At 35.8% G+C, this 11,859-nt stretch overlaps 1 protein-coding gene across 2 annotated transcripts in view; it reads left to right on the top strand.

Annotated features, from left to right (window-relative positions):
- Positions 1–2,153: 2,153 nt before the first annotated feature.
- GLRA3 (glycine receptor alpha 3) overlaps positions 2,154–11,859 on the top strand; it is a 134,809-nt gene continuing 125,103 nt past the window's right edge. The window contains exon 1 of one of the 2 annotated variants that reach the window (XM_014456790.2): positions 2,154–2,272. In XM_014456790.2, coding sequence (XP_014312276.1) covers positions 2,202–2,272 — 71 coding nt within the window. In that variant the 5' untranslated portion in view covers positions 2,154–2,201. The remainder of the gene's footprint in view (positions 2,273–11,859) is intronic. The other variant, XM_006081906.3, reaches the window with a different exon arrangement.

The following is an 11,859-nucleotide window of genomic DNA, read 5'->3' as shown; positions in this document are numbered from 1 at the left end:
GATATACACTTCAAAGGGTCAGGGTTTGGTACAGAGTCCATTGTCAGAATGGGGGAATTAGCCTACGGCTGTTCAGATGTTTGGCCAGTAGGAGACAATAACATGTAGATTAAGATGCCCTTTAACTGTCTGGCAGCCACAATCAGTTTCCTATTCAGGTTTGGGGAAATGCCTTTAGCCATTCCCAACAGGTGTGACTCAACCTTGTTGAGTCCCCAAGTCTCATCAACCTTTTGATGAAACTCTTGAAATTATGACATGCTGGAATTGGTCTCCGGCAAGATCACTTTTCCAAAAATGCCCAGTTACTTAGTGGTGAAACAAGGCAAGGAATCTAAGCCTTCTTGAAATAGGGTAAGTTTCACTTTTATTTTATTATTATCATCTGTGTTTTTTAAAACAATTAATGCTATTCAAAGAATGGCCAACTAAAAAGCATTTGTATTTCATGAGTTTTCAAAAGGCTCACTGAAAAACTGAGTTAACTAAAATTGTATGAACTTTCTCAAGATGCAAATATTCATGGGCAGAATCAATGATATTACTTATGGGCTTCTGGAAGTTTGTGATTTAAATAAGAAAACAAAGATGTGAAAAGATGTCTGCTAAAGAGTAAAGAGAAGAGATTTTTTTTCATTGTCCTCATTGAAGAGGGTTGAAAGGTAATAACTTTTACTCTTCCAGTTAAATAGATTTACAGGATACTTGATGTGTTAATTGCTGTTGGAATCTAATTAAAAGGAAAATCGATAAAGAGTAAAAAGGCATGTAGTTTATTTATTGAGAAAGTTATGAGATTAAAATAGGGCTTTCAGAATATATTTGCAGGGGTTTGGGGCAAAAGTTAAGATTGAAGAGGTGAGTGAACATTTTGATCCTTGTTGATAGTAATAAAAGCCACTGTAAAGATCTAACAATAGATTTGAATTTTTTAATATTCCATTATTTTGAGATACACACACACACAATTTTCCTTTTCAGTCTTCCAATCCACATCCCCATGTAAACGGTCAAGATGGCAGGGGCGTGGGGAGAGAGAGAGCAGATAGAGAGATGGATGACCGAAGAGGTATAACAAATGAATTAGCTATCCTTCTTACTTGAACTTACTGTTAAGTTAATGAAAATATGTAAGAAGAAATGGTGGGTAGCTTGTGCCTCTAAGTAGCCATCTCTTTAGATTTCCCGCCTTCATCTTTTTAGAACCCTTATTATGAGTGAAGGAAACTCAACACACTCTAGTCAATAATGCTTCCTGGCCAGAAGCTGGATTATGAGAGGATTCTAGAAGCAGTGTGTTCTCCTGTCCGCTGCTGCCCATGCACCACATTCTCTGCTCTTCCTTAGTCCTTTCCATGGGCTTAAAGCTTACTCTTACATCTCCGTGTGAGGTCAAAGACATGGGGTCACGGTTACTAAATTGTACCTTTTCTCGGAAGTGAACAATGGATGGCCCCTCCAAAGCGACTCTGCTAACTAACCCACAAAAGCCCCTGATTCTCCCAGGCTTAGCCCTGAAGCTTCCTTCCCCCAACACACTCCGGTCGCCCTCTAGGCTCTGCATCAGTTACTCGCTGCTTTTTAAAAAAGGGTGAAGTGCTAAGCACCGCCTACCACCATGAGTGGCCTGTCACTCTGTCCCGCTGTGCGGTTGTGATTTGCGGGCAAGACAGTGTCGTCTGGCCCCGCCCCGCTTCCCTTTGCCGCGCTAGCGGTTTTGGGTCTTACCCAAAGGTGGAGAGTGGGATTTGGGCCGGCGGCGCTTGGAGCAGGTGAAGAAGCATTTTCATTCCGGCTGTGGCTGCTGTTCTTTCTTCAAACGTGGGTCTGAGTCAGGAAAGGACAAGCGTTCTTTCTTTTGCCGCTAGAGCTCCAGTGAACTGTTGCCCAGAACCTAGGCACTTCATACATTTCATCTCACCCATTATTCCGCGTTCACTGTGTAAATCACCTGCACATTTGTAACCCCGTGAATGCCCCTCTGCTCAGTGCTCAGAGAAGGGTAGAAAGCGAATTTCAAAGGTTTGAAAGGCAGACAGGGCCTCCGCCGACCGCGGGGAGCTGTCTATGGTGCTGAAGCTTTCCAAGCGTTTGTCTCCACCACTACACGGAGTTAGATCGCATATTTTCATTCCAGGCTTTCTCGTTCCCCCATGCCTTGGATAAGACTAATTTCAGGATCGTGAATATCTCTCCGTATCATGGCCCACGTGAGACACTTTCGGACATTAGTTTCGGGATTTTATTTCTGGGAAGCAGCACTGTTACTCAGGTGAGTCTATTTGTATTTAACAGTTGGAGAACTTATTTAAAAAGCCTGTGTACTAGAATGCAACCACCTGTTATTGATGAGAGCAAGAATGCAATTAGAAATTGACTTGTTGAGAGCACCCCTTAAATCGTATTATTTTATGTCTAAAGTGCTTAGCAGTCTATCTATTGAGACCTCTGAAAACATGTAACTTTGCTCTATTTTATGAAAATAATGCATTTCAGTAACTGTCGTCTTAGATTAGAGGCAACTGAGATTACCCTGGAAAAGTTATTTCCAAAGCCAAGCTTTTCGTTCTCAAATTGCTATTAGAGATTCTTTTTCTAAGTAAATTATAAGTTGTGGGTTACTCTCTTTTGGGGAGATAAAAACATTTACTAATTAGAAATGGAACATTACTAACTTTTTAAAAGGAAAACAATTAGAACATAAACATTTATTAACCAGAAAAAATCTGAACATTGTTGATATATCCAGAGATTAAGGTAAATGAATAAAAAATAAATGAAGAAGTGCTATTTCTAATGAGCTTAGTTCAGGTAATACATAAATAAATCATTAGATATGTTACATGTCAAGAGTAATCTTTTTGGAGAAAGTACTATAATAAAAAAACCCATAGAACAATAATATTGCTCTATGACATATCATTTTCTTATCATGTCCAGTCATATTTTTAGGCCTCATTTTTTTCTTTTTAATTAATTTAAAGAGGAAATGAGACTAGGCAAAAGATCAGATAATTTAACCACTATTTTTAAATGAACAATGTATAAGCAAGGTACTGCTCATATAGATTTTTGAACCATCAATATAAATTTCATTTTATTATAATTTCCATCTTATGGCTCACATGCTTTACAAGAGATTGAAATAAAATAATTAGAATAAGTTTTGTGTATACTGATTTCTATGGAAGTAGTAAATATTCTTTTCTGAGTTTCCACATCAAAATTTCACCTTTGGACACCTTAGAAAAACAATGTATTTCATAAAAGCTACCTTACAGAAAGTTATATTATTTTGTAAATCTATAATAATAGGGTCTAGTGTGAAGGTTATTATATTATGAAATTATTGACTTTTTCTTAAGGGGTTGAACCACTGTAAACCAGAATATTTTCAGTGAAAATATTTTAATAAGACTTAGTAAATTTTTAAACTTTCTAATTGTCACAAATTTTGTATGTAGTGATCAAAGCAAAGAGTATAGAGCTTTTTTACATTTATGGACATTTCATGGAAAGGAATTAATGTTATAAGAGAAATCATAATAGCTTAGTTAATAGATATTCAGATTTAGGAAGCTTAATGCCAGTAACTAAAGTATTTTGGTCAGTGTGGTCAGATTTGTATAATGGCAATTCACAATATTTGTTATAGTATATCCTTTTTTTGTTTTGTTATAATACATTCTTATTTATGTATTCTTCATCACTAGAATCTCTGATTTTTGTCATTTTATTGGAATTCACAAAAATTGTATTTCAAACTCATAATCATGATTATAAGAACTTATCTTCATTAATATTAAATACTTTTAGTTAAAAATGTTTTTATGAATACTCCAAAAATGTAATTTCTTGACAAAGACATACCCAATATAGTTTAATTGATATGTGTATTTTTCATCAAGTTTTTTTTCTCCTTTTATAAATTGAATAAGTTTTCCCTCTATCTTAAACTAGTCTTGAATGAGAGTAGCACTTTTTTATTCATTTTCCTTCATCATTCTATGAAGAATTTTAATAACACAAAATATTAAGTCTTTTTTATTTTCAGTGATGGCCCTCGAATGAACATTTTCTAAAATAAAGAAAGTGAAGCTCCCTCTACTGAAAATATTTTATAAAATAAATGTGTTTATGGAAACTATTCTTTGTTCACTAAGTCTATTTGTGATATACTGAGCAAAAAAACAACATGTAAACTTAAAAAAGTAACAAAAGTATTTAGTATTAATTCACAAAGATATCTTTTAAATTTAAAAATATTCTTTCCAGGGTGATTTGGAGGCAAAAATATCTAGAAACCATCAATTTTATAATTATACTAGGGGCCCAGTGCATGAATTCTTGCACCTTAAAAGGAACTATGGGCCGAGAGGCTGCAGTAGGCACAGGGGCAAGTCTCGGCCCATACTCCGTGCCCCCACCTGACCCCTCCCACTGCCCTCCCCCCCTCCCACCGCTGTCTGTAGGAAGCCCTGCTCCCGGTGGCACCGCTCCCATGCATTGATGGCACTGGCCCCGCTCAAACCCGCTGACAACACAGAGTGATTCGGGCCGGCACCAGCAGCAGGTGTGAGTAGAGGCTGCTACCCCAATCGGCCCTCAGGAGCAGGAGGAGGTGGAGAAGCCCTCAGGGGTGAACAGGGCCTATAGCCACCATTCACACCCACTGATGGCACTGAGTGATCGGGACTGGTGCCGGGCATGGGCAGTGGGTTCAAGCTTCGGCTCTGGTGTTGGCTGAGGGTGCGAGCAGGGCAGGTGCTGGCAGTGGGTGCAAGAGGCGGGTGGGACTGCGGCATGCGGGAGCAAAGAATTTTCAGTAACTATCAGAGGCTCGCCCCGATGAAAGCAACCAGTGCCCGCCTTGGTCTGGTGCCCCCACTCACCTGCTCCACCATCCCACTTCGGCCAATGCCCACCATGTTCTGTACATGCCCCCTGGTGATCAGCACACATCATAATGACCGGTTGTTCAGTTGTTCTAACATTTGATCTATTGGCATATTAGCCTTTTATTATATAGGATAATTTATGATTACAAACCTTTTTTCATAGGTTGTAAAAGGTTTTTAATTTTTTAATTGAGATATACATGCAGAAAAGTATACAAATGACAAGTTCCGTATGAGGTTTCACAAAAGCACAAAAGTAACACACTCATGCAAAGAGATTGAGATCAAGATGTAGCATTGCCAGTGTAACAAAAGTCCTCACCCTGCTCTCTGCCACCACGGTATTCTTTCCCAGGAACTGCTTTGCCAAAAGATAATCACTACCTTGACTTTTTCAACAATGAATATGTTTTCCCTGCTTTTGAACTTTATATAAATACTCATTTGTGTCTGCTTTATTTTTATGAGCATTGTGTTTATGTGATTTTCCATATAGTTGCATGTAGCAATAGTTTGTTTATTCTCATTTCTATATGGTATTCCATTATATGAAGACATCAAAATTTATTTGTTGTTTTATTATGGAATATTTAAGTATTTTTTAGGTTTTGGGTAATGCTGCGATGAACATCCTTGAACATATCTTTTTGTGAATACATTCATTTTGGGGACTGTATGGGTTGGGCCTAAGTCTTTCTCTAGAGCAAAAATTGTTGGATCAAGAGGTAGCTTAGTATATATACTGCTTGGTTTTAGCTTGAGTAGATACTGCAAGTTTTCCAAAGTAGTTGCACCTATTTATACTCCTGCCAGCAATGTTTGAGAGTTTTTGTTGCCATTACTACTACAAAATTTGATCAGTGCAATATTATTTTAAAAATGTTAGCATTTTCTTAGATTATTATTGTGAGCCCATAAATGATATTTTAGTTATTTTTATCTTGGCATAATTTCTACTTTTTAGTAAATAAGTTTTATTAAGGCAAAAGCATCAGAACAAAAATATTTTCTACTATAATACAACTAGAAGTATTTATTACCAGAATAAGTCTGGTATAAGAAATATAATTTTAAAGGGGAATTATTAAAAAGCATAGTTCTTGTAATAAAAATGTGAGAAGCCTGGTTGGTGTGGCTCAGTAGTTGAGTGTTGACCCATGAATCAGGAGGTCATGGTTCAATTTCCAGTCAGGGCACATGCCTGAGTTTTGGACTCAATTCCTAGTAGGGGTACGCAGGAGACAGCCAGTTGATGATTCTCTCTCATCATTGATGTTTCTATCTCTCTCTCCCTCTCCTTCCTCTCTCTGAAATGAATTGAAACATATTTTTAAAAATAAGTGAGAAAATTATGTAAACAGACATAAGAAATTTGAATGCTTTATTAGTGAAATTTTTAAAAGTTTCACACTTTGCTCAGATATTGCTTAATTTTGGCACAATTCTTTGGCTTTTGGGTTCTAGTTTTCATATTAATAAAATAAAGAACAAGACACCAGTGTTCGGCTTTCTTTTAAATGTAGATAAGTGAGATTATGAAGAGCTTGAGGAACAAATTTCAAAAATAGGGGAACTGCCAAAAATTTTTATTTAAATTAACTATTTTCACCACATACAATTTTGTTTTTCATTTTTACAATTGGATACCAACATAGACCTGCCAGATAAATAAATTATGGTACATTGTATCAAAAGCTGAATGTGTGAATGTCAAATTTCATGATAATCACAAATAAGATGTTTTCTCGGTTTACTTCAAAATTTAAGAAAAACATGTTTGGCACAGAATTTCTTGTTTTTGCTTTTGGTATGTTTTAGAAGATGGAGAAACCCCTTTTAGTGCTGGCTCTATTTTCTTATGTAAGATATTAAATAAAAATATACTTCAAGGAATAAACATTACAGTATCAGGATTCCATATAGGTTTTTAATATTATGCTACACATAATATATACTTTTTCCCATTGTGTCTCTGGTGAGACATTTTCCCAAATATAGAAGGATCGTGGCCCAGTTTTCTAGTCAATGCCTCAAGCAGTTTGCCCTGCAGATTCGGAAAACAGCTTATACAAGATTTCCTCTTGTACATACTTTTTCTTTCCCTTGACCACACAACTATGTACTGAGGCAACTCAATGAACAAATATGTGCATCATAGGTAATATTAAGCAATGGGTACAGTTTGCCTAGGAATGATTGAGAAACTACCATCTTTCCTGACATGAAACTTAGAGTCCAGTAGGGAAGAAAATACAAAGGGCCAAGTGACAAAAGAAAAACAAGGCAATGTTTAGGGAGTGTAGATCGGAAAGCTACCCAGAAGGCATGGTACTTGTGCTGGATCTTCTAAGATGCTTGCTCCACAAGCAGGAATAAGATATAAAGAAAATATTATATGCAGATGAATGATATAGGCTTATAGTATGCTTAGGGAATGGTGATGGTCAAATTCAATTGAGGGAATTCCAATTTATGGTTTAAAATCATATTCTAATGGCAACAACTGTTGCGCTGGATACAATAATAAACCTGCAGAAATATGGAAAAGTTACCACTTGCTTTCACAATGTAATATGTGTAAAATTTAGAAGCATATAATTTAATTATAACAGGATATTTATTATTATGGGAAAGATCTTGTATATTAGCTCAAAATATTTCTATAAACTCTTCTCTTTCAGAGGTACAATTTACCTCAAAATTGCAATTAACCATAAACTAGCTAATAATAACTAGTAATAGTAAGAACTATTTAAACAAATAATAATGACAAAACTATAAGAAGAAAGAATAATCTTCTTGTTTTATAATTTGGAGACAATGTTTGAATCTTTTGTCACAATATGATCTTTTGTCATATTTATTTTTCCCTCCTTTCCTTTAACTCGATTACATAGATCTTATTTTATAACAATTTTGAAAAAACAATTAAAACAAAATAGTTGTGGACTACCCAAAGATGGCCTTCATGACCTTTTAGAAGAATTATTGGATCAACTAATTTTTATGTTTTTTTTCTTAATTTTTTCATCACAGTTTATAGTCAATATTATTTTGTATTAGTTTCAGGTGTACAGCACAGTGGTCAGGAAACATATACTTCACAAAGTGCTCTTCACCATATTTCCAGTGCCCATCTGGCACCATACATAGTATCATATTGTTGACTATATTCCCTATGCTATAATCTATACCTCAGTGACAATTCTGGAACTACCAATTTGTACTTCTTAATTCTTTCACTTTTTCATCCAGCCTCCCAATCCCCTCCCCCTGGCAACTGTTAGCTTGTTCTCTGTACCTATGAGTCTGTTTTTATTTTGTTTGTTTGTTTTGGTCTTTAGATTCCACATATAAGTGAAATCATATGGTATTTGTCTTTCTCTGTTTGACTTATTTCACTTGGCATAATAGCTTCTAGGTCTTTTATGGCCAAGTAGTATTCCATTGTGTAACGTATATGTATTTATCTACTCATCTATTGATGGTCACTTAAGTTGATTCTATCAACTTAAGTTGATTATATGCAGCTATCTATATATATAAAAAGTTAGCTACCAGAACACTGGAATGACCAAAATGACAGGTGGCTATGATGCTCACTGCGGCCAACGGGCCCAATCAGGGGTGGGGCCAGCCGGCCAACCACCTGCGGCCTCTCCCCCTGGCCGGCCCCACCCCCAACACCCCCCTCTCACTCTAATCGAGGGCGTGACCTGCCAGCCAACCTCCCATGTCCCCTCTGCCCCACCAGCCCAGGGCGGGCCAGCTAGACCCCACACATGCACGAATTCATGCACTGGGCCTCTAGTTGTATATAATGCTGCAATGAACATGGAGGTGCAATTATTCTTTCAAATTAGTGTTTTGAGTTTCTTCAGATATACCCAGAAGTGGACTCACTGGGTCATAAGGCAGTTCCATTTTTAATTTTTTTAGGAAACTCCATACTCTTTTCCATAGTGGCTGCACCAATCTTCTTTCCTGCCAACAGTGCACAGGGTTCCCTTTTTCCACATCCTCACTGACACTTGTAGTTTGATTTATTGATGATAGCCATTCTGACAGCTTGAGGTGATATCTCATTGTGGTTTTAATTTGTTTTTCTCTGATGATTAGTAACATTGAGCATCTTTTCATATGTCTTTTGGCCATCTGTATATCCTCTTTGGAGAAGTATTTATTCAGGTACATTGTCCAATTTTTAATTGGATTGTTAAATTGTTGATGTTGAGTTGTATGAATTTACATATTTTGGAGATCATCCCCTTATCAGATACATGATTGGTGCATGTCTTCTTCCATTCAGTAGGTTGTCTTATTTTTTTGTTGATGTATTTTTGCTATACAAAACTTTTTTAGTTTCATGTATAAAATATGATCTATTTCAACACCATCAGAGAATTTGGGTTGTTTTGAAGAAAAAAGGATGCTGAACTTAGTCTGGAGTGATTTGAGTTTGAGAAGCTAGGAGCAGATCTTGACATCTTGCTATCAGCTAGGAATGCAGAAATAATGTTTGACCTGTAGATTTAACAATCACAGTGTTATATTTGTGCAAAGAAAAAAGAACAGAGGAAATATTTATATTTAATGGAAGTAGAACATTTAGAGCAGGGCACAGAGAAGTACTGAGAGCCATGAGCTGAACTATGGAGTTGAGATTGATAAAAAAAAAATGACAAAGTCACAGATTTATCAGTTTCATCCTTTTAATCCCAAGGACCCATTCTTTTCCAATAGCATATATCTTTCTAACACTTTTCTATAAACCCCTCCAATGCTCTGATTTCAATGAATCTCATAAATTAGTCCACAATCATAAATAATATATTTTATTCACTTACATGTTCCTAGGAGATTTCTAGGGAATTATTTTGGAGGACATACATCTTTTCCTTTTCCTTACTTCATGAAGCATATACAGTGGTTCCCCCTTGATTTTCCCACCAAAACTATCTCCTTTCTTTGTCCATGTGATGATCTTTTTACTTGGATTAACCATACTTATTGAAAATAAATTCATATATAGGTAAATGTCTATGTGGAAATGTAGGTTGTTTGTCTTTCTCTATATGAAAATAGTATAGTTGTAGCTTTGCTTTGCTTGGGAAAATGGATCAAGAGGAGAGACAAGTGAGTGATCTTCAGAGAACTGGTTCTAGAGCAAAGGCACTGTTTAGCCACAAACAGAAAGTGTGTGAATAGTTGTTCAGCTACACAAAATGAAGCTATTCTACCAATTGCATGACAACCACACATATTTAAAGAAAACAGAGTTTGAAATCCTTATATGTCAGAAGAGAAAACAGTGGTAAAAAGAAGAAGAAGAAGAAGAAGAAGAAGAACAAGAACAAGAAGAACAAGAAGGAGAAGAACAAGAAGGAGAAGAAGAAGAAGAAGAAGAAGAAGAAGAAGAAGAAGAAGAAGAAGAAGAAGAAGAAGAAGAACAAGAACAAGAAGAACAAGAAGAAGAAGAAGGAGAAGAACAAGAAGGAGAAGAAGAAGAAGAAGAAGAAGAAGAAGAAGAAGAAGAAGAAGAAGAAGAAGAAGAAGAAGAACAAGAACAAGAAGAACAAGAAGAAGAAGAAGGAGAAGAACAAGAAGGAGAAGAAGAAGAAGAAAAAGAAGAAGAAGAAGAAGAAGAAGAAGAAGAAGAAGAAGAAGAAGCAGCTCAGTCATGGTGAATTCCTGAATTTCTTTTAGAATTTCCACACTTGAAATACTTTTAAGAGGAAGTATTAGTAGCACCTCTCAGACAACTTAATGCACAGTAGTAACATCAGTGGTACAAATAGAAATAGCATAAAATCTAAACATTATTAACACTCTCTGGAAATAATTTATTGAATGGAATAACTTTCAATGCAAATGATGAAGAATTTTCTATGAGTGCATACAAACATTTGCCATAAACAATTGGGAATTTTTGCTAGCCCTGGGACATTTCTGATACCATTATACAACCATTACCAACATAGGATGATTGGGATGGCATTAGAAGTAACTGGTCCTTCCAACATCCTACGTATATATGAAAATCTCTCAAAAATATCTCTAACATGCAGTCATCCCATAAACTTTAAAAATGTCCCAACAACACTAGCCTGTTTGGCTCAGTGGATAGAGCATCAGCTTACAGACTGAAGGGCCCGGAGTTCGACTCTGGTCAAAGGCACACACCTAGGTTGTAGGCTCCACCCCTGGCCCTGATCAAGCACGTGCAGGAGGCAACCAATAGATGTGACATCAATGTTTCTCTCTCTGTCTCTCCTTCTCTCTTCCACTCTCTCTAAAAAAAGAAAAAATGTTCCAACAATAAGGACTTCTTTACCTCAAGTGGAAAATATTTAGCAAACAATTTTCATCAAATCAAAACTAAAACATTATTCTATTTTCTCCTGTCCAAAGTGAAATTCATATATATATATATATCCCCAAATATTTGTATTTGTATATGTAAATTTTATTATTATTATTTTTTAATCTCCACTTAAAATTATCATTCTGCTTGTGGAAAGTGTGTTTATTTGAGCATGATTTGAGCTGATAACCTTTTCCATGTAGTTGCTCCGTGTATGAAGCTTGAATGGTCCAGTTTCAGAATGCCTGTGGCATTCTACCTGAATCTTTCTATAAAAAAGACTACATTCCAGGCAGTGTGTAAATAACTATTAAATGTATATATCAAATATTTACATACACATATAAAACTATATCTTTAAATCAATACATAATTTTAATTACCTACTTTTTATAAGATCACTTCACTGGAAAGAAGACATAATCAAATGACCATCCTAATAATAATTAAATAAATAATGCACATTCTTAAAGCATAATACAGTATATGAATTTTTATTATTGCACCTATCACAGTTCTGGGATCATAATCACTGACACATGTTCAATTCTATAGCTAAACTGAGAACCACTGAATATCACTGAATATTTATTTTTG

This window comes from Myotis lucifugus, unplaced genomic scaffold (assembly GCF_000147115.1).
Source record: "Myotis lucifugus unplaced genomic scaffold, Myoluc2.0 scaffold_1, whole genome shotgun sequence".
In the NCBI taxonomy this organism is placed as follows: Eukaryota; Metazoa; Chordata; class Mammalia; order Chiroptera; family Vespertilionidae; genus Myotis; species Myotis lucifugus.
Note: the sequence above shows the minus strand (reverse complement) of the source record. Positions and strands in the feature narration are given on the sequence as shown.